This window comes from Carassius auratus, chromosome 46, assembly GCF_003368295.1.
Source record: "Carassius auratus strain Wakin chromosome 46, ASM336829v1, whole genome shotgun sequence".
NCBI lineage: Eukaryota > Metazoa > Chordata > Actinopteri > Cypriniformes > Cyprinidae > Carassius > Carassius auratus.
The window spans coordinates 3376868-3403301 of record NC_039288.1 but is presented as its reverse complement, the minus strand read 5'-3'; the positions used below and the strand labels follow the sequence as shown (position 1 = coordinate 3403301).

The 26434-nt window shown below is 36.3% G+C and overlaps 1 protein-coding gene across 1 annotated transcript; it reads left to right on the top strand.

The window, feature by feature from the left end:
• Nucleotides 1–1191: 1191 nt before the first annotated feature.
• Nucleotides 1192–25951, top strand: LOC113063872 (leucine--tRNA ligase, cytoplasmic-like). The gene is made up of 32 exons (XM_026234276.1): nucleotides 1192–1341; nucleotides 2548–2669; nucleotides 2750–2837; nucleotides 2924–3004; nucleotides 3092–3229; nucleotides 4403–4564; nucleotides 4677–4789; nucleotides 5891–5954; nucleotides 6033–6100; nucleotides 6169–6394; nucleotides 7084–7171; nucleotides 7427–7503; nucleotides 7680–7733; nucleotides 8937–9077; nucleotides 9248–9325; nucleotides 10801–10886; nucleotides 11079–11144; nucleotides 11241–11323; nucleotides 11640–11778; nucleotides 12804–13016; nucleotides 13133–13190; nucleotides 13451–13514; nucleotides 13733–13916; nucleotides 14635–14725; nucleotides 14969–15109; nucleotides 15581–15721; nucleotides 20987–21097; nucleotides 22045–22155; nucleotides 22339–22443; nucleotides 22803–22898; nucleotides 23415–23547; nucleotides 25154–25951. The coding sequence occupies exons 1-32, from the start codon at nucleotides 1336–1338 to the stop codon at nucleotides 25357–25359; spliced, it is 3534 nt and encodes a 1177-aa protein (XP_026090061.1). The 5' UTR covers nucleotides 1192–1335; the 3' UTR covers nucleotides 25360–25951.
• Nucleotides 25952–26434: the final 483 nt, after the last annotated feature.

The following is a 26434-nucleotide window of genomic DNA, read 5'->3' as shown; positions in this document are numbered from 1 at the left end:
TGTTTGGACTATTTCTGAGAGAGAGCGAGAAAACAAAAACCGCTCCAACAACAACAATTATAATAATAATTTGATAAATTATTATTATTATTATTATTATTATTATTATTATTATTATTATTATTATTATTATTATTATTATTATTATTATTATTATTATTATTATTTCCTTGCAAAGGGGTGCTTAGAGATGCTATGCATTTCTCAAATCGTGTGGCTTTTTGAGGATAGTTGTGCTGTGATTTCTGCAAGTGATCAGGGATTCACATATGGCCAGTATTGGGAAGGCTACTTTGGAAATGTATTATATTTATTTATTTATTTTAAAGCACAGCCACCACAAAATCAGACTTTAGCCCTTATTTTCAATTTTAGATTGTTTTGAGGTTAAATACAGATCTTAAATGATAAATGATAAAAAGATATAGTTTAATATACTGTTTCTGAAATAAAATCTTTGCATAGCAAATACGTCAGAAAACACTGGCATAACAAAGCCTTGGAAAAAAAAAACAGGTATTGTTATAAATACATTTTTATATTTTAAAGTTTTAATAAAGTTATAAAATAAAGTTATTGAACAAGCATGTGTCCTATTATGTGTCCTCAAACAATAGTGTCTCATATTTTAGTCATGTGGAAAATCATGTGGAAAGAAATCAATTATCTCTCTCTCTCTCTCTCTCTCTCTCTCTCTCTCTCTCTCTCTCTGTGTGTGTGTGTGTGTGTGTGTGTGTGTGAATGCAAACTATGGTTTACCTATGCTGGTGAGGACCAAATGTCCTTGCTTATAGTGAAGATCATGACAACATGCTAGTGAGGACATTTCACTATAATTCTTTATAAAACAGCCCAAACATGATTTTATTTAAATATAGTCTTTTGCACATGTTTCTTGAGGGGTAGATTTTGTGGTAGCAGTTGGGTTAGCTGATAGAAGATTTCATATAAAATCAATGGAAGTATATGCAATGTCTTCACTAAGACAGCAGAAAGATGTCTGCGTGTGAGAAAGTGAGAGAAAGACAAATATTCAGATGTAACTTCCTTTGTAATCGTTAACATTTTCATAGGTAACTGTAATTTAATGACACTTTTTTCAGTAACTGTAACAGATAACGGCTAAATTTAACTTGTTACTCCCTAACACTACATAGTCTGTACAGAAAAAGAGAACAGAGCGGTTTTTTAAACTGGGAAAGAGTACTGAGTCCTTGCGAACTGCATTACCCATAATTCAAAGCGTCTTCCGTTTCCGCCCGGTGTCATCAGCCGAGCGCAACGTGGGTTCCACTCTTCAACAAATCCAGCAGAAGTTACAGCGAAAATAGCGGAATGACGGTAAATTTATTTCATAATAAGCCGGTTTCTTGGATCACACCCTTTACTTTATGCGGTTTAGATTACTGCCTGCATCATGAGCTCAAACAACAAAAAAATAAACCGGTCCATTGAGCAGCATGGCTTATCTTTATAAGCTAGCTTCATGCAAATGTATCCCTTGATCATTTATGTGTTTTGAGCCTTTACTGTCCATGGTTGGGAGATGTTCGATCCACACAGTGAGCGATCTCAGTAACGTTGTTAACTTTATTGCAAGTTGGATTAAGTTGTTGGCCCATTTCTATGAACGGAGTTGACAGCTGTCAATCAGAACTGCTGATGCGCATCTGATCTGGATACGAGAGCCACTATATACGTTAGCTTAGGAAATGTACCATTTACAGTACAATTTTATTAATAAACATAAACCATGACACCGAACAGATCACTAGATGATTTAGCCTTTGTTCATTTATGAACTATAGTTTTTTTATGCATTTCTAACTATTTACATAAGGTAATATATTAACTATACTCTTCTTAATAATATATATTATTATTATTTGTATTTGTGTTTTTAATTTTTATAGTCATTCATGAGTCCGTTGTTTGTCTTGTACAGTTAAATTGCCCGTTGTTTTCAGAAAAAATCCTTCAGGTCCCACAAATTCTGTGGTTTTCCAGCATCTTTGGCCCATTTGAACCCTTTTCAACAATCACAATGATTTTGAGGTCCATCTTTTCACACTGAGGAGAACCGAGGGACTTAAAAAACTTGCCAAAGAATTTGTGAGACTAGAATGAATTATCTGAAGAACAGTGCGAAATTTAATTGTTCAAAACTACAAAGGGACTCATGAACTACTGTCTAAAAAAAAAAAAAAATAAATCAAAGAACACTTTGGATGATCAGTATTAATAATTGAGCATATATAAACTTTTGTAATTTTTATAAATTAAACTATTAATTTCTCTTGTGGACTCTATTTAAACATTTTAAACATCTTTGAAATTAGCACTTTTATCAGGCACTTATGAAATGACATTTTACATTTTTGAGTAACTTGCTAATAATCTTTTTATTGCCATTGAATTGCAATTGTTTAACCTAAACATAGGAGCCTGATAAAAATGCCAATTTAAAAGAAAAAAAATCTTGAATAGATGGATTTAGAGGTTTATGCATCTGAAACTTAATTTTGATGATGTTATGTGTCCTTCCAGGAACGCAAAGGAACGGCGAAACTTGACTTCTTGAGGAAGATCGAGCAGGAGGTTCAACAGAAATGGGAGCAGGAAAAGATTTTTGAGATTGACGCTCAAACCACCTCTGAGGAAAATACAAAGTGAGCCTGTTTTGATATATTTTCTGAAGTTTTACACATTATATTCACGACTAATTATGTATTCTTGTCTGTTTACCCAGGAAGAACAAATACTTTGTTACGTTTCCTTATCCGTACATGAACGGGAGACTTCACCTTGGACACACGTTCTGCCTGTCGAAGTGTGAGGTGAGTCTGAAATCTAATTAAAGATGATTTCAAAGACAACATGCCTTAGCATTTATAATTTAATTATAATCTCCAATGCCCTGTAGTTTGCAATGGGTTACCAGCGGCTGAAAGGAAAGCATTGTCTTTTCCCATTTGGACTTCATTGCACTGGGATGCCCATCAAAGTGAGTAGATTAAACTCCCAAAGGTCTGCACCTCAGATCTATACACATTTATAATCAACATAAATGCTGTATGTCCGTGTGTAACAGGCATGTGCAGACAAGCTGAAGAGAGAAATGGAGCTGTATGGAAACCCGCCCCAGTTCACTGAGGAAGATGAGGAGGAGGAAGAGCAGAAGAAGATCATTGATGAGGTCATCATCAAGGACAAGACAAAGGGCAAGAAGGTAAATGTGTGCTTTGAGGAAATTATAACCTAAATGTTGTAGGTTTTGAATCCTCACAAGTATTGGTGCACAATAAATATCGGCCGATAATTAATGCGCATCTCATAAGTAAATCCTGACAAGCTGTGCAAATCCACGTTCATTATCAGCGTTGATTTGTGCAGCTTGTCATTTAACAACGGCCCTGTGTGAAATCACACACCTGATGGAATTTACTGCTGATTAGATAACCGGCTTTACTGATGAGATGCACATTAATTATCGGCCGATATTTATCGTACAGCCCTACTCACAAGAGTTGATCCGTGAGCTGTGAATAGTGTTTTTTTTATGGAGCCCTGTTTTAATTTTAGTTTCAGTCTAGTCTTTGTGTGAAGGTGTCATTTTAGTTCACGTTCATACACTTTTTAGTCTAGTAAATGATAATTGTATTTTAGTCTCTTTTTAGTAACGCAATTCTATTTAACCCAGTCAGTAAAGTATAAGTTAGGGGTGTGCCGGTTTCAGAATTGGTGATGACGGTTATGACGCGAGTCAAATGTGACGGTTCATAACATAACCGTCAGGGGGGTTATGATCCTATCTAAAAAATGAAAATAATTTTTGGTAAAAAATATTTTAATGACACTGTTTTGGCGGTTATAGAGTTCTAATGACGGTGTTCAACTATAACCGCCGGTCTCACGGTTATATACTAACCGTCACACCCCTAGTATAAGTACATATTAGTATAGACGAAACCAAAATTGAGGAAGTGACATCGCATGCGTCTGCGCAGTGCGACCTTATGCAGTCCCCGGAATGAGACACAGGAAACACTGCAAAATAATAATAATAATAACGCGACTAAACGAGACAAAAAAATAAGTTATAACAATTTGTTTCGTCTCGTTTTGGTCATCGAAAATTAAAAGACATTTTAGCATCGTCTTTATTTTTAAACCACATTTAGTCTCGTTTTTATTCATCAACATTATCGCATTATACAATTTAATTATAGTCATCGTCACATGACCAGCATTTACGTTGTGTCTCGTCTTGTTTTCGTCATGTGATTGTCATTGAAGACGATATTTAGTCATAATTTTCATTGACGAAAGCAACACTAGCTGAGAACAGATAATTAATTAAAGCTGGTAAAGTGTAAGTTTATTAATATGATGTCATTGGCAGAGTAAAGCCGTAGCAAAGTCCGGAAGCGCCAAGTTCCAGTGGGACATCATGAAATCCTTGGGACTGCGGGACGATGAAATTGTGAAGTTTGCTGAAGCTGAACATTGGCTGGAGTATTTCCCTCCTCTCGCTGTAGAAGACCTGAAGAAAATGGGTTTAAAGGTAGTATAAGTTCACCTCAACATTTGTAATTCTGCCTATTGCTTTGTATTTTGCCGTTTAAAGCAACATGATTTGAGTCTGTAAATGAAGTTTTTCTTCATTAATGTTGTAGGCTGACTGGCGTCGTTCATTCATCACGACCGATGTGAACCCTTTCTACGACTCTTTCGTGAGATGGCAGTACATTACTCTGAAAGAGAGAAAAAAGATCAAGTTCGGGAAAAGGTATGGTAACAGACTTGAAATACATTTTGTAACTATTAATCAATATCATTAATTACAACACTGAAGTTGACTAAATTTTGGAGAAGTGTAAAACCCCGGCAGAGAAAAGCAAAGTCTGTACTATACTGTACACATCATAATCAAAAATGACACCTAAAATAACCTTTCTATGGAAGTAATCGCAAAAGTAAAACCTTAAAGTTCTGTAAAAATAATTTTTAGGTTGTCTCAAACTAACCCTTCCTGCAACATTGTGGGATTTGATGTTGTTTTATGTTTGTAAAATAAAAAAAAGAATGTTCCTAGAATGCTATTGTTTGGTTTGTTCCCAAAAATAATAACCAATTGGGAAATAAGTGCTAATGTTAGGTGAACGTTCTCTGTTAGTTGGGCAGTTTGTGTGAAGAACAGCCCCTCTTTGGCCTTAAAAAATAAAATGAATAGAGTTGAGAAACTTAATAGGAAGGTAAACGACTGTTTACAGTACTAACCTAAAATACAAGCATGTTGTACACATGTTGGACACATGAAGATATATTGCATACAGTGCCCCTTGAAAATGACTCCTTAAAAGACAGAAAGTGATATCTGTCCCTTCTTTTCTGTCTCCTTTCTTGTACATCGACATATTACATGTGACAAAAAAAAACAAAGTGAAGTGGCATGTGGCCAAGTACGGAATTTGTGCTCTGCATTTAACCCATCAAATTGTGCGCGCGCACACACATACACACACACACAGAAGTGAACACACACACTCCCCTCTGACAATTCATAGGCCAAACGTCGATGTGTGATGAAGCATAGCTATTTTTTTATTACATTTTCTAAAATAATTTTCTTACTTGTTTTGATTTTTTGTTACTATTTAAAAAAACATTGGTCAATTAATGAATGGTTTATCCTGATTTTCAACCTAGGTTATGGATAGAAAAATTACAGTCAACTTGTCATTACTGAATAAATTAGTTGTTTTAGAAAGTTTACATTTTTTAGACTTCTGTAACTAAAAACATTGTTTGACATTAAATAGTCATTGATTTATTTTCCAATTCTGAAATATTTCTTTTTGAATTAAATCTTTCTTTCTTGCTCTTCCAGATATACCATTTACTCTCCCAAGGATGGGCAGCCCTGCATGGACCATGACAGACAGACAGGAGAGGTGAGCACTATTTTTAATGAATTTTATTTTCTCTATCAAATAGGATATATTTGTATCTAGTAATGTTCTGTATCGCAGGGGGTTGGTCCTCAAGAGTATACCCTGATTAAGATGAAGATGGTGGAACCTTACCCAGCAAAATTGAGGTACAATCCATAATAATATGATACCAAATGATCTAGCCATACAAAAATATCTTTCAAAATTCTTTCAGTGGACTTCAAGGCAAGAGGATTTTTCTGGTGGCTGCGACTCTGAGGCCTGAAACCATGTTTGGTCAGACGAATTGCTGGATTCGGCCAGATATGAAGTACATTATATTTGAGACGGCCAGCGGTGAGCTGTTCATCAGCACGCAGCGGTCCGCCAGGAACATGTCCTACCAGGGCTTTACCAAAGAGAACGGAGTGGTTCCTGTGATCATGAACATCATGGGCCAGGTCTGTGTCTCTAACACAGTCTGCTTGTGTTTTGTGGTTTAAAAGAAAAAAATCTGACAGAATGAATTAACAAGGCAGTGTGGGAAAGCAGTTACTTGGGTAGTGAAGGAAATAGAGGATGAAATAACATCCACAATCCAAGATGCAATGAAACTAGTAGTGATCATTTTGTAAGAATAATGAAGTGTTATTTAAACTGAAGTATTTTTAAATCATGGTAGTATTTGTTGTACTATTATTGTTGTTGTTCTTTTTCTTATAAGTAGATAATAAAAGTAGAAATATTATAATTGTTTTTAATTAGTGTCATTTTGTCACAATTTGTCACAATTATTTTAAAATATAACTTTCATTTATTTTATTTTTTTGTGGAGTTAAATTTGTTGGGAGGTAGCACTTATAACTTTCACTCAATGATGATGTGATTTGTTTCATACTATATCATTATATTGTATTTCTACTATTCTGATTATTTAATAAAATAACAATAACAGTAAAGGGAAGGAAAAAGAAGAAACCAAATGCATTAACTACAAAAAAAAAGGTCATTACAATTATTTGAATCTATTGAAAATGCAGTGCGTTGTGTACCAAACTTATGACAAGTGATGGTTTTCAGTTAAGTACTATGGCAGTTTATGCACACTTACTGCTCTTTTACAGACTCACTCACTCTCCCATTTTTTCAGGACATCCTCGGCTGTGCATTGAATGCCCCCCTCACTTCATACAAGACCATTTATGCCCTGCCAATGCTCACCATTAAAGAAGACAAAGGTACCTGACACCAGCCCATAATATTGTCACATCACATGATCCCTGCATTGACAAGATGCATCTCTCAGTGGGCCGCAGGGCAATGCTGCATGTTTTAACAGCCAAAGTGAAAGTGGCGTTAGTCATTGCGGAGCACAGTGAAGTTTTCTTATACCCTGGGGCCCTGTTTACACCCCGGAAGGGCCATTCCCAAATTGATATATCAGGACTGTTAATATTTGTTGAGGTTTGTTGAGTAGTAATGTGTCGTCATAGGAACTGGAGTCGTCACCAGTGTTCCGTCAGATGCTCCTGATGACATCGCCGCTCTCAGGGACATTAAAAAGAAACAGGTGATGTATTTGTTTTATCATTATTATAATATTTCATTTTCTTTTGTTGATACAAATGTTGCTTGATTTCCTTCACAAGAGAAATTTTCAGAGGATAACTGTGTTTCTTATAAGATTGTTATACCTGATACAAAAATGCATTATTATAATAATATTTTTTTTTATTATTTTTTTAGGCTTTGAGAGAGAAGTACGGAATTCAAGATTATATGGTTCTACCATTCGAGCCGGTAAGAAACATTTTAGTTATATGTATTTATTTAATAGTTAAATGTATAGGGCAGAGCTAGTAAAAATCTGAACTTCCTTACTGTTGAATAGGGCTGCAAATGTAATTGTAATGTGGTTTTTCTGACTAATAAATAAAAACATGGTATGCTTTAACAACAGCAACATTAATACGAACACAAGGCAAAGTAAATTGCCAAAGTCTAATGTATTCAATTGTGAGAACATAAATCACAAGGGAGTCGACTTTTGTATGAGTGTAATCATAAATTTTTAACTACTTTATAAAAAAAAATTATATTTAAAAATGACTTGTTCATAAATAATAAATTGTTGGGAAAGTGCTGTGCCTGACTGATTACTTTATGGATTAAAGGGTTTCTCCACCCCAAAATGAAAATGTTGCCTCTTAAAATCTCTTACTTCCAGGTCGTTCCAAACCTGTAAAAGCTTTGTTCATCTTCAGAACACAATTTAAGATATTTTGGATGAAGACCGGGAGGCTTGTGACTGTCCCATAGACTGCAAGTAAAATACATTGTCAAGGTCCAGAAAAGTATTAAAAGAGTGATCAGAGTAGTCCATCTGCCATCAGTGGTTCAACCGTAATGTTATGAAGCGACGAGAATATTTTTTGTACACGAGGAAAACAAAAATAACGAATATGAGCTGAACGCAAGCAGCATATGCTCTTCTGTATAAGACGCCCCACAATGTTTTTTATGTATATTTATGCTTTGATTTGAAAGAAAACAGCACAACCTTGTGGCGCGGCTGACTCAGAAGCGTGTACGCTGGCTGCGTTCAGCTCATATTCTCCAAAACAGCGCTACGGTGAAGTGGAAAGAAACAGAGGAGAGGAATTGTTGAATAAAATCTTTTCTTCATGTACAAAAAGTATTCTCGTCTCTTTGTAACATTACAGCTGAACCACTGATGTCAGATGGACTGTTCTGTTGATGTATTTCATACTTTCCTGGACCTTGACAGTGTAATTTACTTGACAGTCTATAGGACAGTCACAAGCCTCCCGGTTTTCATCCAAAATATCTTCAATCGTGTTCACGATGAACACTTTTATGAGTTTAGAACGATATGGGCGTAAGCGATTAATGACAAAATTTTCATTTTGGGGTGGAGAAACCCTTTTCAAAACATCCTAGATTCTGTGTTTAATAGTGACCTATGGCTTCATGTTCTACCAGGTGCCCATCATTGAGATTCCAGGATATGGGAACCTGTCGGCTCCTCTGGTTTGTGATGAGCTAAAGATCCAAAGCCAGAATGACAGAGAGAAGCTGGCTGAGGCCAAAGAGAAGGTCTACCTCAAGGGCTTTTATGAGGGGGTGAGACCATCTGACTCCAACATCACTCAAATTCATAATTTTCTTCTCTGATATAATACCACAGATGAATGCACTTTCTGAAATACACTTGTATTAGACATCGAGGTATTTGCTTTAGATATCTGCTAAATGACAACTTTGAACAACTTTACTGAACTTTGTATTGCCAGATCATGTTAGTGGAGGGATTCAAGGGACAGAAGGTCCAGGACGTTAAGAAGCCCATTCAGAAGATCATGGTGGAGAAGGTTGGTGGACAAGTTTAGACAAAGTATAAAAAATCTAAGAAAAAATATATAATAAAAAAGATATCTATAGAGAGTGAAACATCTGCTTTGAAATGAACCAATTCTAATGGAAGACAAATATTCTCAGGTTATGTGATCTGTGTGAAACATGCACACAAGCGCATCACTACAGTGGAGATGACAATTAAAGGCTCATAATAATGATTTAAATGTTTTATTCCAATGAATGACTGCTAGTCGACCAGAAATTTTTTTAGTCGAGGACAGCCGCACCAAGCAGTTTTGATTTGGATAATCAAGTAAACTTAGGTTGCTTCTGTCCAAGAGTTTCTCAGTCTTACTAAAATAAATTTAAAAAAAGTTAATCGTATAGTTATTTAATAAAATAAAAAAAAATCATTAAAGATTTCCTGAAGGTGGATAATAATAATAAAAAAAACTAAAAGGCATTTTACTTGGTTAGAAAAAGTATAAACTAGACATAAGACATTTGTGAAGCCTTAGATGTTTGTACGTCTTATAAAATACAGTAGGTAGGGCTGTGCAAAAAATCAAATGCGATTTTCATGCACATCGCATCAGTAAAGACGCTCCTGTAATTAAAAGTATATCTCCTGCACGTGCTTTCAGTTTAGGATTGCCAGGTTTTCACAAGAAATCCTGCCCAGTTGCTTCTTAAAACTAGTCCAAAACTAGCCCAATCGCGTTTCCAGGAGGTTCCCAGATAAAACATTGCTTCCCGGGGTTAAAATATATGTTTTTTTTTTAGCAGGGTTGCCCTGGTAAAATTCGCATTTCAGGGGCTAAATATCACGTTATTTGTATTGGGGTCGCTGTGACCCGCGGACATGAAAAACAACCACAGACTTGGCAACACCGGTTGGCATTTACTACATTGAGCCGTAATTCACTGACAATCTACAGAAAATCGATTTTAAAATTGCAGGCAATTCTTTGTCGATTTTGAAAACGATTTTGTGTTAGTTGTCAGTAGACTACGGCTCTGTGTAGTAACTGCCGCTCCACCTGAACCAGTGTTGCCAAGTCTGCGATTGTTTTTCATGTCCGCGGTTTGTAGCAACCGCTATACCAATAACGCGATATTTAGCGCCTAAAATGCGAATTTTACCTGGGCAAACCTTCCCAAAAAATTATATTTTAACCCCGGGAAGCAATTTTTATCGGGGAACCTCCCGGAAACACGATTGGCCTAGTTTTGGACTAGTTTTAAGAAGCAACTGGGCAGGATTTGTTGTGAAAACCTGGCAACCCTGATCTGAACACACGTGCTGGGGATGTACTTCTAATTACAGGAGCGTCTTTATTGATGAGATGCGCATGAAAATCGCATTAGATTTTTTGCCCAGAGTAGGGTTAATGACTAATTGATTAAATGTTGATGTTGGAAATATTTTTTTTTTTAATAAAGTATATAAAAAAAAAAAAGTCTTAACCCATTTTGTTCATTTTGTTAGGGAGAGGCGCTGATCTACATGGAGCCGGAGAAGCAGGTGTTATCTCGGTCTGCAGACGAGTGTGTCGTGGCACTGTGTGATCAGTGGTCAGTGCAGGAAACACTCATACATCTCCGAACACATTTTAACATCCACTATTTATTGTCTTGTAGTATATATGCTTCCTGTTCAGTCAGATTGTGCCCTGTCCTTGTGATCTTTGAGGGTTTTAGTCCTTTGTTGTTGTTGTGGGAATCCCAGAGTGATCTGACTAGGGTTCTGGGGTCTTTATCCGTCAGGTATCTGGATTATGGTAACGAGGAATGGAAAAAGCAAACTACGGGCGTCCTGGAGGCTCTGGAGACGTAAGTCACACACTTTGTGGCATTGGGAGATTACAGTGGAAATTGTCAAGTTGCTGACTGTTTTATTGAATATTGACTATATGCTTTGTTCTTCAGGTTCTGTGATGAAACCAGGAAGAACTTTGAAGCAACATTGGCTTGGCTTCAGGAGCACGCCTGTTCCAGAACCTATGGGTTAGGTGAGACCAGCTTATCTAGTTAACAAGCTTCATTGCAACTTTACATGCATCCTGTTGGATTTTTCTTTTGAAATAAATTGCTTGTAATAGTTTTCTTCCTTTTGAAATCAACTCAGACGGCCGCTTTTGTTTGAAGCTTATCTTAATCAAAGTCTTTTTGTAAGGACAATGCCCTTCTGTATTTCCTGTGTAATACTCTTATTCCTCGCTCCTCCCTTGCCCCCAAACCACTCAGCGATACCATCAGCAATTTTCTTTCTGTTCCTTAGAGAAAACCTTTGATTTTGGAGTTCTTATATGTGTTTGGTTCCCACAGGAACCCGGTTGCCATGGGATGAACATTGGCTCATTGAGTCCCTGTCGGACTCCACCATCTATATGGCTTACTACACCGTGGCACATCTCCTCCAGGGAGGGGTCCTCAACGGACAGGGCCCCTCGCCACTGGGAATCAGGTATTTGTGCTTTTCCAGAAAAGGCTAGACAGTAAAAAAAATTCTAAATTTTAGAATAAACAAGACAGTTCTATACACCGGCTCTACATAATGCAAGGTTTAATTTCAATGAATGTTAAATTTGCATGTAGCACGGCAATTGAAGATCAGATTTATATCCATTATAAACGTTGTGTATATATATATATATATATATATATATATATATATATATATATATATATATATATATATATATATATATAATTTTCTTTTTTTTTTAAATACTGAGTTGTCAGTGGTGATGTTAAAGTCATGTGACTCTGGTGGAGTTTGTTTATAGCTAATTTTTATGTTTGGATTTAGTCTTAAATTCAATGAGTGTGTTAATTTTTGAACAAAAAGTATAAGTATATATATATATATATATATATATATATATATATATATATATATATATATATATATATATATATATATATATATATATATATATATATATTCTTATTTATTTTTTTTGAAAATAGAGCATATTTTCAGCAGTAATCCAGAAGCATTTAGAAAAATCCTGTTTTTTTTTGTTGAGGGAACCAAGCTGATGATAACTTGTTGGCCTACAAAAATGGGACTTTATGTAGTAAAATAATAAAAAAAATAAAAAAATGTTTTACATATGAACTTTATATAGCAATTTAGCTTTATTGTGAGAAAAACAGAGATAACATAAAATGCTAAAATGAATTTTGACAAGTAAAATGTACCCTAATATCTGCTCGCGTTTAACAGCCCCACAGTGTTCAGAAATGATGAGTCCAGCCAAAATATAAAAGGACAGTATAGAGTAAAAACAGAACTTTAGTAGAAATTCACTGAATAGGTAAACGTTACATAAAATTGGTCAAACTCTCTGTGAAGCAAACTGAGAGCACAAATGCTGGACATGGAAAATGTTGTTCCTGACCATCTGAGTATACTGTCACGCACATTCATTGTCACTTGAGTAAAAATAGCAAAAGTGATCCAGAAAAACACATTTCTACCTTTAGACCAGAGCAGATGACGAGGGAGGTGTGGGATTACGTCTTCTTCAAAACAGCACCTTTCCCAAAGACGGACATCCCCGAGGAGAAGCTGCAGAAGCTCAGGAGGGAGTTTGAGTTCTGGTACCCTGTAGACGTGAGAGTCTCAGGGAAAGACCTGGTGCCAAACCACCTCTCCTACTACCTCTACAATCATGTAGCCATGTGGCCCAATGACAGGTGCACTGCACTTTACCTGTGTAGACAGTAGCAGTAATGTAGCGGTTTCATTTCAATTTGTCACCCTCATTACTACACATTTTCACACTTATCGCAAATTGTGTTTTTCATGATAGTGGCAAATGGCCAAAAGCAGTACGTGCCAACGGTCATCTTTTGCTAAACTCTGAAAAGGTGAGTTGATATTCCGCTTCTGTTTCTCTGGTCAGAAAAAAACAAACACTGAGTTTGCTACTGTAGACTAAAATGTAATTGTGAGACTCACATTTTTGAGAATTTGTTTACAGATCTCTTAACAAAAAGACCATAAATTGGTATAAATTCGGTTATATTTCAATTAACAGAATAGTTTTAGTTTGTTCCTCTGTGTTTATGAGCACACATGTTGTGGATGCTCCTCTTTGCTCGTCTGATTCAGTGTTTCTACTCACCAGATGTCCAAATCCACTGGCAACTTCCTCACTCTGAGTCAAGCCATATCCAAGTTTTCAGCAGATGGTAAGTTCTTTCTAAGTAGCGGCTCAGTTGAAGGCCAAACACTTTACATGCGGTCCGACCGTTTGCTGCAGCTAGCAGTAGTGTGTAAAGTATAACTTTCTGATCCTCTAAAAGAGGATATGTCTTTTTTCTGTGACCTGTAATGGAAATGTATGAATGTGAATGCCATAAACCTCATTAAACCCATGCTAACCTGTCTCTGTCTGTCTGTGTTGTAGGGATGCGTCTGGCTCTGGCTGATGCAGGGGACACGGTGGAGGATGCTAACTTCGTGGAGGCTATGGCAGATGCAGGAATATTGCGTCTCTTTACCTGGGTGGAGTGGGTGAAAGAGATGATCGCCAATCAGAACAACCTGAGGACCGGACCAGCGGACACGTTTAATGACCGAGTGTTTATTAGGTACAGACGTAAAAATCCACTGCCTTCATGCAGTAACATAGTGAATATATTATATTGTGCTATAATACCAATAATAGAAGTGTACTGTTAAAATAATAGATTATTAGTATTATTTTTGAAAGTAATTAATACTTTTATTCAGAGTGACAAATGAATCAAAAGTTACCATGAAGACAATGTATCATTTTACAAAAGATATCTGTTTCAAATAAATGCTGTTCTTTTGAACTTTCCATCCATCAAAAGAATCCTGGAGAAATTGTATCATGGTTTCTATAACAAATGGAACCAGCACAATAAGCAGAATAAGTTTTCAACATTGATAATAATCAGAAATAGTTGATAATGATTGACATTGATAAGAAATAAGAAATCAGCACGTGAAAATGATTTTCAAAGGATCATGTGACACTAAATACTGGAGTAATGATGCTGAAAATACAACTCTTATTCCATCAGAGGAATAAATTACATTAAAAAAGAAAGAAAACCGCTCTTAATAATAATAATAATAATAATAATAAATACTGTTTTATTTTGAATCAGATAAATTAAGCCATGTTGAGCTGCTTAATTTATTGTAATTTTTTTATATAATCTTATGGAACCCAAACATTTGAACTGTAGTGTGTGTAGAATAATCAATCTGTAAAAGAGTTTTTCTTTTATTGTAATTGTATTTCTTTATTTCCACCTGCTTCTCTGTGCCTGTCTGCAGTGAAATGGGTTCCAGCATCATTAAAACAGAGCAACACTATGAGAGGATGATGTACAAGGAGGCTTTGAAGAGCGGTTTCTTTGAGTTCCAGGTAACACATACACAGTTACATCCACCATCCTTCACGTCAGCATGCGTCGGCTACATTAGCATGGGGTGGAGTCATATGGAGAAATTATGTCTACATTAGTCATATTAATTAATGAGAACAATAACACACCTCACGTCACTTCAGGAGACTACATGTACTCAAGTGTAATTCCATGATATTTTCAGCAGAGTAAGTTGTGGCAGTGAGGTTATGTATAATAAACAAATTCTTGACTCTTTAAAGGCCGCCAAGGATAAATACAGGGAGCTGGCCATCGAGGGCATGCACAGGGATCTTGTGTTCCAGTTTATTGAGAACCAGACACTCCTGCTGGCTCCCATCTGCCCCCATCTGTGTGAACACACCTGGTCTCTGCTTGGGAAGGTGAGACCCCCTCTACACTGAAGGAAGGGATTGTCTTCTTACTCCTAAACCATAACACTTCACAGCCAATCATACTGTTGAGGAACTGTAGTAACTGGCGTTCTCCACAGTCACATACGGTACAGCTTGGTGTTCCATTCGTTTGTTTCAAAGGCACAAATCCTAAACCGAATGCAACAATGTCATACTTTTGACAACTTTGAGAATTGACATTGATCTAATTTCAATTACCTTTTTTTGTAAAGCTTTATTTAGACTATTATTGCATCCTTGGTATATCCATTCTGGGTTAGTTATTATATTTTGTCCATCTAATTTTAAAATGATAATTTTAATGCTGGAAGACTATATTGTTTTAAACAGCCGATCACAACTGGCTTTTTTTTTTTTTTGAATTTCAGTAGAAATAGCAGTTAAATGAATCTTTAACTACGCTGCGTAGTTAACACACTTTATTTTCTCTCCATACAGAGCGGTTCTATAATGAAGGCTCGCTGGCCTCCAGCCGGTCCAGTGGATGAGATCTTGATTCGCTCCTCACAGTATCTGATGGACACTGCTCATGACCTCCGCCTTCGCCTGAAAGCTTACACACAGCCAGCCAAGGGCAAGGTACGGACAAGGCTTTTTCTTTTTTTTGCTGAGCAACAATTTTCCCTATTGGGTAGATATGTTGGCCACCTGACCAAAAGTATTCTTTAGTCCTGTACAGTGCACACCAGGGATGGAAATTAATTCAATTCAATTCAATTCAAGTTTATTTGTATAGCGCTTTTTACAAAACAAATCGTTACAAAGCAACTTTACAGAAAATTATGTTTCTACAATATTTAGTAGTAGCTAGTAGTTTGTGCACATTTGACAGGATTTTAGAAAAACTAAAAAATAATAATAATACAAGACGTAGTCAGCTAGACGATGAACTATCAATATTATTAATTAAGTTATTATATGATTAAGTCACACATTTAGGAATAATTGTTAGTTCTGTTTGTTGATTCAGGGTTAGCATCATCTGAGGTCCTCTGAGGGTCAGCATCATCTCTTCTCAGGTGTTCTGGATCCAGACTGGAGCTTGTGTAAATCCTAGTTACCACGGGATGTAAATCCCGTGGCGAAACATAGAAACAAAATACAGACATCATTAGCATAGCTGCTGATCCAACAAAGTAAAATTAGTTTAACCCAAGCTAATGAATAAAAATGCACCTTTGATCAGATGCAACTACACTCACAATTAAAAAGATACATTATTCGAATGCTTGGCGAAAGAGATGTGTTTTTAATCTAGATTTAAACAGAGAGAGTGTGTCTGAACCCCGAACATTATCAGGAAGGCTATTCCAGAGTTTGGGAGCCAAATGTGAGAAGGCTCTACCTCCTTTAGTGGACTTTGCTATCCTAGGAACTACCAAAAGTCCAGCGTTTTGTGACCTTAGGGTGCGTGATGGGTTGTAACGTGGTAGAAGGCTAGTTAGGTACGCTGGAGCTAAACCATTTAGGGCCTTATAGGTAAGTAATGATAATTTGTAACTGATACGGAACTTAATAGGTAGCCAGTGCAGAGACTGTAAAATTGGGGTAATATGATCATATTTTCTTGACCTCGTAAGGACTCTCGCTGCTGCATTTTGGACGACCTGTAGCTTGTTTATTGAAGAAGCAGGACAACCACCTAGAAGTGCATTACAATAGTCCAGTCTAGAGGTCATGAATGCATGAACTAGCTTTTCTGCATCAGAAACAGATAACATGTTTCGTAGCTTGGCAATGTTTCTAAGATGGAAGAATGCAATTTTTGTAACATTGGAAATATGATTTTCAAAAGACAAATTGCTGTCTAATATAACACCCAGATTTCTGACTGTAGAGGAAGTTACAGTACATCCGTCTAGTTGCAGATTGTAATCTACAAGATTCTCTGTAGTGTTTTTTGGTCCAATAATTAATATCTCCGTCTTATCCGAATTTAATTGGAGAAAATTCTTTGTCATCCAATCTTTTACATTTTTAACACAATCTGTTAGCTTAGATAATTGGGAAGTTTCATCTGGTCTCGTTGATATATATAGCTGAGTATCATCAGCATAACAGTGGAAGCTAATTCCGTATTTTCTAATAATATTACCAAGGGGCAACATGTATATTGAAAATAGAAGGGGACCTAGGACGGATCCTTGTGGCACTCCATATTTTACTGATGATAAATGAGATGACTCCCCATTTAAGTAAACAAAATGGTAGCGATCGGACAGGTAGGATCTAAACCATCTTAGAGCCTGCCCTTGAATACCTGTATAGTTTTGTAATCGATCTATGAGTATGTCATGATCTATGGTGTCGAACGCAGCACTAAGATCAAGTAAAACTAGATCTTAGTTTAACTTAATTAACTGTTTTTGTTAGATTTTGGTAGATTTTGGATTTCAAAATCTACCAGCCACTCAATGTTTTTACCAGCCACTTTTTTGTTTTTAACTGACAATGTGGAACTTTGAACTTTAAGGTGAAAATTAATACTACAAGATCTACAATACTTAAGCAGTCTATTTAATCTCAAGTCTCAATGAAATACTGACATTTTCTCTTTCAGGGATGCTCAAAAATGCTGCCTATGTAGGCAGCTTACCAGGTTTTGAAACAGCTGACTCTTGCTGAAGTAGCTCATTCTCTCAGCTCTGCAGCACAACCGGATGATAAACTGCACTACACTTTTTTTTAATGCACAGAAATTTGTTTGCGATATTCTAAACATTTTTTGTACGCATTAATAATGTTGTATTTAATTCCAAAGGAAAGGAATCACCAGTATAAGAGTTTTTTTTTTTTTTTTTTTTTTTTTGTGGTTGAGGGAACACGTGGGGAAACGTCCCCTGTTCAACACTGTATCACTGAAAGAAATCCCGGCTCGCAAACTTTTACACCATCTACAAATGAACGCAAATGAATGAAATTTGTGCACGACAACAAATTCATCTCTTTGCGCGATATTGTATATCATGAGCGCGTGCTATAAAACTAACTGTAAATGATCAACATATATATCACTCAACCGGCGGCAATAACTTCAGCTGCAAACACTGTACTGGGAACAACGCCGCCGTTTCGAGCCCGGTTTACACTGCCTTTCTCCACGGAGCTGCTTCGGATGATATTACACTTGTACACACACCAGTATGCTATTTTTATTTACCCGCCACGGCGGCCGGTAGGTGAATCGAGTTTACCCGCCACAACGCAAAATCACCCGCATTTGGCTTGTGGCGGGTGCTAATTTGAAGAAGTCGGCTCATTTCTGTTGAATCTTTTATCCTGAAATCATATTTCTGGTGACTCTTTTAATAGTGTACAAGTCACAGCATTTCTGCCACTGCTGGGCTTGGTCCTGTAACTGCTGCTTCCAGCTATATTTATAATATTTATCATAATAATATACAATCTTAATAGTTTTCTCTCTATAGTGCAAACTCACCAAACTTTGCACTCAGGAAGGGCCAGTGGCTGTTTTCTTGGATTGGATGCCTCATTGCATAGTAACTAGAGTTAAATGTTATTTTCACAAATTTAACCTTGCTGCCTCAACATTAAAGTTTGATTGTGAAGATTTTCAGTTAGGTTACTTACGCTGAGCTTCTACTTGAAATAATAATAACACTTGTAACATTAAACCATTAGACGGAGATCTCGCACCTCCAGAACTCCGCAGTCCAGCATGCAATCCGACTCCACCCAAACATAACTGACTTTAAGAATGAATCAAGTCGACAGCAGTCATGTTGAGTGAGTTCAGCACTGTCCCAGACCTCCCCTGACAGTCCACCGGTGCATTATGCCTCGCTTTTAACACGGGACAGTTTCCCTACAGTCTGTTTCAACAGTCAAGCCTTACGTAACCATTATGAGTCAAGACTCTGAGGAGAGAGGCTTTTCTCCGTCCTGTTGTTGGGACCTTTATGGTAATGGGTGTCACTTTGGATAAGGAGTTGTTGTGCTCATGTGTTTCTGAGGGGTTTAGACTCTGAAGGAAACTACTGTGTACTGCTGGTAACTTGATATAAAAATAAGGATATCAATTTTAAATACATATATGATAATACATTCATAGATTTAAAGTCTATTTTTGGAAACTTATTTTATAAAATAATGTATTTTTTTTACTGGTTTCACTGGCTTTTTTAGGCTACGTCCAAACAAAGCCAGAGCTTTTTCCAATCCAATCTTTTTTTCTTGTCTCAAGAAATATCTGCATCCACACAAAGCGATGTAGTATACATGCCAGACCAGTATGTGGTGCTGTAATTCTGCCACAGAGATACACCTAAATGGAGAAGAAGACTTGGACTATGCGCATAAGGGCTGTCACTTTTGTGAAAAAATAATTTTCGATTTTTAAGATTCGACGTTTCCTTTTTCAACGTCAAATAACGGACGAACGTAAAGACAGCGCTGGAAATGCACAAGTCAGCAATATTCAGGCAATTCAAAAATCTCCAAGATTATTTTAAATAATGATTCAATCCATTTCAACAACTGTTCAAAAAAATGAAACTTTAAATGGACTTGAGAACAGGTCATGTCTGTGTTTCATTGAACGTAACCGACACTTAGGCTAGGCGGCACTACGCAGGCATAGTGACATGCGCAAAAAGGCTAGGACCATTACAAATTTATTGGACAGGAAAACAAGTCGATCAACTTTTTCGGGGTCCAGAGCAGAGCGATTTTTATTCACTATATGTCCAGCTGTTGAGAACACATGCTCCGAACGCACTGATGTCCCAGGGACACTCAGGTACAGCTGCACAAGGTGGGGGTATTACTGCCAATTTTCCATCACAAAAGTCGGTCGCTGTCGGCTTGCAATGGTCCTTTTCATAACTCAGAATAACTCATAACTAGATGCGCGAATGAGGCCAATTCGCTTCTACCGTGCCGCAAGACCTCCAGACGCACGTAAACGCGTCTTTACATTTACTTAACACTGAAATCATTCGTGCCAGACACTCTATTTGTGTACAAGAGGTCGCTGTCGACGTCACTTGGTCTTATAGTAGCGTAAAATTGCTGGTATTTTCTGTCTAGCTTTCGCAACGCATACTGCACTTTGGGAATTCTTTATTTTCTTTTTCTGCTTGTTTGTGAGTTTTGTTACATATGTATTTTCTAATTGTTTAATTCTTTTAAAATTAATAATGTACATATTTGGTTAAAATCGATTCCCTATTTGTATTTTCGAAACTTTTTTTGGTTGGTCCGATCGATTGTGCTATCGATTTTCGAACTAAAAGTGACAGCCCTAATGCGCATAAACCTTGTGCACGGTATTCAAACGAACATGGAACAATACATTTATTAATCTGTGTTCATGTTAGTTAATAAAAAGACAAATCTTTCAGTGTTTGTTCATGTTTTTGTTTCGGTTACGTGACGTAGCAGTTTCTGACTAGAGGCAAGACATGAGCTGATGACGTCATAGTTTCAGGAAATATACAGATTTGCTGTCCAGATGTAAATGCAAGAGTGGTGTTTTAAGATTTATCCACTCTTGGTTTCACTCTCCCAAATCCCCAGTTTTGTGTGGACAAAACACCTGTACGATACAAAATATATGTGTATACAGCAAAACATGTCTTTGTGTATACGGTACCTTAGTCTATTCAAGATTTTTATTATTATTATTATTATTATTATTATTATTAATAATAATAATAATTATACGAATGCAATAATAAATCACAACCCATTTAGGTAAACATGTTTGTAGAGCATCAGCTTAGTGTTTAAAATTCTTGAAATTCAAAATGATACTCAATAATGCTACTGTACTACTTTGTGACTACTTTTGACTTTAAGTTTTGGTTTTCTTTTCTATCCCAGAAGGGAGACAACAAACCTCCAGCTAAGCCCACACACTGCACCATCTACGTAGCAAAGACCTACCCGCCCTGGCAGCACAGCGCCCTCTCTCTGCTGGGCAAACATTACAAGGTAGAAACACTCTGATCACAACATGCATATAAAAGTGTGCAAATTGAGAGAATCTTCACATATTTAATACGTCTCAACACAGATTTCATGAATTGATTTGTTGATTTACAAGTTTCAATGTTTAATTTTTTAAAGTGTAACAATCTCTTAACTAATGCTGTGAAATCAGTTGATACAACACTGTGATTTTAAAATGAACAATAGAGTCCAAATTCAATTGCTATTAATTTTTATACAGGAAATCAACTCTCACGCACACAAACATTTAAATTGCCCATAAATAGTTTTTAATAATATAATTGGGTTTCTACTCCAGTTCATTTTTAAAATATAAACATTTAAATGGTTATTGTTCTGCTTTATTTTCATGACAGATTTTATTCAAACATATAACAGATGAGAAATGACTAATGGCTTTATAAGAATGTAATCATTATGTAATACAGTGGGTATATTTAGCAAAATGCTCCTGTTTAAAGTTTTTTCTTTCTCTGACTAACGATTTATGAAAATTGAATGGCTTTTCAGAGCGAAATGTAATTTTATATGACATTTATATATAAGATCTTTTATTAACATCTTTTTAATGATTGACATGATACATTTCAGAAGGTTGTAATGTTTCATTCATGTTTATTTCATTGAGTAAGCGATGAGCGCTGCCATGATGAATCCTAACTTCTAATTTCTAAACAGAAATTCTAAAGTAACAAAACACAAAGTGATTATTGGATTAGAGGCCACAATACATAATGTTGAGACATGTTTTGCTCACACAGACGATTAAAGTTGAAAATTAGGTGTTGCGTATATAATTATAAAGCCGCACAGGGATAACCAGCGATTGATACAGTTTTCTGACACTCTGAATGCCATTGTTGAATTTGGAGAGTCAAGTTTTGTTGGGCTGTCAATCAGAAACTATTCTTCCCCCTTTTCATTTCCAGAGCAACAATGGAGCTCTACCTGACAATAAGGTCATTGCCATGGAGCTGGGTGCCATGCCAGAGCTGAAGAAATACATGAAGAGAGTGATGCCCTTTGTAGCCATGATAAAGGTAGAAGAGATCGGTCCTTGAAAATGATCTTGAAAAAAATATGATATATATATAATTTTTTTTTTTTTTTTTTTTTTTTTTATAAATGCATGTTTGTTGAATTGCTTAGCAATATCATAAATAAAATGTGTCATTAGTATGCATTAACATTGGTCTTGTTTTTGTCTTACTGTGTGTTTCCAGGACAATCTAGAGAAAAAGGGGCCACGGGTTCTTGATCTAGAGCTGGAGTTTGATGAGCGTGCTGTCCTGCTGGAGAACATTGTTTATTTGACTAATTCACTTGAGGTAATAGCACCTAACTCCTTGAAAAGCAAACTAAATGTTCTGTTCTACAAAACCAAAGGACAGAAAACAAGAAGGACCCTCACGTCGTAACACAGCATGCAAACTAAATTACTTTATGTATGACTTAATGGATGTCTCTGGTCCTTTCATTCTTTCCATTTGAATATAGTGTTTTGCACTAAAATGCATTGCAAAGTTGTTGTTTTTTTCTTTTGTAATAACCAAGCTGCAGTGCTGAAAGCACTATTATTAGATGACTTTCAGCCTGATCTCATTGTTAGTTGTTTCCGTCAATAGCTAAATGATAACCGGTGTCATTCTTTCTCTGACCCTCCGTCCCTCGCCGTCTCCTCCATCAGCTGGATCAGGTAGATGTTGTTTTTGCCTCCGAAGCGGATGACAAAATAAAGGAGGAGTGTTGCCCTGGGAAACCGCTCTGTGTCTTCAGATCTGAGGTGATTATGAGGGTCCACTGAGGCCCTGTCATAGCCTCCGTCTACTGTTTCTGTTTGTTAATGGTTGTTCTGGCTTGTGCTGCATGCAGCTAGAGACAGCCTAATTTTAGAAGCACGCCGTGCATTTCTAATGCGTCTTCGATGCATCTTACTATGATGTAGTGTACAGCGTTCATTCAGACATAAAAAATGTTTTCTGAATTATTGCCAGGCATTTGCAAACATTTGTATTTGAATTTTTTATATTTGACAATATAATACATATTTTATACAGGATTTGACCTGCGTATGTATGTTATGTATGTATGTATGTTATATCACGCACCCATAAAGTTAAATTATATCACACACCCACACACATATATAATATCTAATAATTGAACCCTGAAAATATATTGGTCAAATGGTTGGGGGAATAAAAATAATAGTAATTCATTTAAACCTTGTCACATGATCTGTATGATGTAGCATCCATAAATGTGTCATCTCCAGCTGTGACTTCTGTTTCTGCTGTAGCCTGGCGTGTTAGTCTCACTGGTGAACCCTCAGCCAGCCAACGGTCTGTTCTCCACCAAGATTGACATCCGACAGGGAGACCGCAAAGACACCATCATCCGCAGACTATCCCGAGTCAACAGAGGCCTCAAGGGTAAAGCTTATTTCAATTTTTTTTTTTTTATTAAAGTTGAAATTGTTAGAAGGTTTTCACTAAACTAGATATTCATAAAGAGATTTAATTTTAGGGACTAAGCTACAAAAATCATTTTTAAGTGTAACCTTGGTATCCAAATACAGGTGCTGGTAATATAATTAGAATATCATCAAAAAGTTGATTTATTTCACTAATTCCATTCAAAAAGTGAAACTTGTATATAATATTCATTCATTACACAGAGACTGATATATTTCAAATGTTTATTTCTTTTAATTTTGATGATTATAACTGACAACTCAGGAAAATCCCAAATTCACCATCTCAGAGAATTAGAATATTGTGAAAAGGTTCAATATTGACGACACCTGGTGTCACACTCTAATCGGCTAATTATCTCAAAACACCTGCAAAGCCTTTAAATGGTCTCTCAGTCTAGTTCTGTAGGCTACACAATCATGGGGGAGACTGCTGACTTGAGAGTTGTCCAAAAGATGACCATTGACACTTTGCACAAGGAGGGCAAGACACAAAAGGTCACTGCAAAAGAGGCTGGCTGTTCTCAGAGCTCTGTGTCCAAGCACATTAATAGAGAGGCGAAGGGAAGGAAAAGATGTGGTAGAAAAAAAGTGTACAAGCAATAGGGATTACCGCACCCTGGAGAGGATTGTGAAACAAAACCCATTCAAAAATGTGGGGGAGATTCACAAAGAGTGGACTGCAGCTGGAGCAAGAGCTTCAAGAACCACTACACACAGACAAATGCTAGACATGGGTTTCAGCTGTCACATTCCTTCTGTCAAGGAACAGAGGAGAGGCACACAATCCACGTTCCTGGTCCAATGTAAAGTTTCCACAGTCAAGTGATGGTTTGTGGTACCATGTTATCTGCTGGTGTTGGTCCACTGCGTTTTCTGAGGTTCAAGGTCAAATGCTTCCTGCTGCTGACCAACTTTATGGAGATGCAGATTTCATTTTCCAACAGGACTTGGCACCTGCACATGGTATCCCTGTACTTAATAGACCAGCAAACTTGCCTGACCATAACCCCGTAGAAAATCTATGGGGTACTGTGAAGAGGAAGATGTGATATGACAGACCCAAGAATGCAGAAGAGTTGAAGGCCACTATCAGAGCAACCTGGGCTCTCATAACACCTGAGCAGTGCAAAAGTCTGATCGACTCCATGTCACGCTGCATTGCTGCAGTAATTCAGGCAAAAGGAGCCTAAGTACTAAGTATTGAGTGCTGTTCATGCTCATACTTTTCATGTTCATACGTTTCAGTTGGCCAAGATTTCTAAAACCTTTTCTTTGTATTGGTCTTAAGTAATATTCAAATTTTCTGAGATACTGAATTTGAGATTTCCCTAGTTGACCGTTATAATCATCAAAATTAAAAGAAGTAAACATTTGAAATATATCAGTCTGCGTGTAATGAATGAATATAATATACAAGTTTCACTTTTTGAATAGAATTAGTAAAATCAACTTTTTGATGATATTCTAATTATATGACCAACACCTGTACTTCGATGCTACAGCATGCTAGATTACTGTTAGTGTTGCCATCTTTCTAAATAATGATGTTGTGAAATTTGTAGATTTATCTAAAGTGAAGCTGATGCGTTTTGAGGACCCACTGCTCGGGCCTCGGAGAATCCCAGTTTTGGGGAAAGAAGAGGAGGGTAAGCTCCCCATCTCAAACAGTTCAGTTTTCCACATCAACCTGCAAGAAAACAAAGTTCATATGAGTGATAACGGCCTGAAAATAGACATCGGGGACACTTTAATCTACCTGGTCCATTGATTTCAGAGACTCTGTTGTCACAAGGGTGTTGTCTTTTGTTTTCTCATTTGAGTATCATCTTGACATAATCAGAAAAACAGTATTGTTTGTATTGACTGCTGAGGCGCTAGTTAATTTCGCATTAGCTGGCATTCAGTCTAAATGCATCTAGTGAACTCTTGCACTCTTGAAGGGCCTGGAGTGTCTCTATAACATCAATAATGTATTTATATCCCTTTTCTAGCTTTTTAAGTAATAAAAGACCAAGAGAACTGTACACTCAATTTAGACACATTCAGGCTAATGGCATTGGAAATATTCATGCCATACTTTGTGGACTCTTCATATGACATAGTGTACTTTCATAATGTTTTATACCTGTCTATTGGTTTTCATTTGAAATGTTTTCAATCCGTCCTCTGCTTTAAATCGTTTGCATATGTCAGCTGCAGTAGTCCAGTTGAGGACGTCAGGCCAACAAATTGTGAATTCACTGCCTTTATATCCTTTCACTTTAAAACCTTAAAAGGAAGCTTTGTTTTCTTCCTTGTTTCCCCCTTTAAAATTATATGTATTCAGTGAACAATTAATAAATTGATTCAAGTAAAATGTACATTTGGTTTCTCTCTGTATTCTTTTTATTTTATTTATTTATTTTTATACAAATGCCACTTCACGTCTGGATCATTCATGAGAATTGGTGGAATTTTCATCCTCATGACTTACTACAGATATGATTAATACAAAAAATGCCACATACTGAAATTAGTCAAAACAAAAAAGATAACAAAAAATATCTTTTGAAATTTATATTAATTATAAATAAATAAAAAATTGCAAAGGAATATATCACTTTCTACAACCACAAAAAAAAAAAAAAAAATATGGAGAAGCACAAATGTTTTCAGCATTAACAAAATAAGAAGCAATGTTGGGCACAAAATCAGAATATTAGAATAATTTCTGTGACAATGATGCTGAAAATTCAGCTTTGTATCAGGAAAAAAAAATACATCTTAAAATCTACTGAAATAGAAAAGAGTAATTTTAAATTGGAATAATATTTCACAATAGTACCGTTTTGTTTTACTGTATT

Bases quoted from the DNA above. Each gene is read 5' to 3' on its own strand.
- LOC113063872 (XM_026234276.1), top strand. The intron at 13,017-13,132 runs GTGCACTGCACT...TTTTCATGATAG, and splicing joins GCCATGTGGCCCAATGACAG to TGGCAAATGGCCAAAAGCAG. The intron at 21,098-22,044 runs GTAGAAACACTC...TTTCATTTCCAG, and splicing joins TGCTGGGCAAACATTACAAG to AGCAACAATGGAGCTCTACC.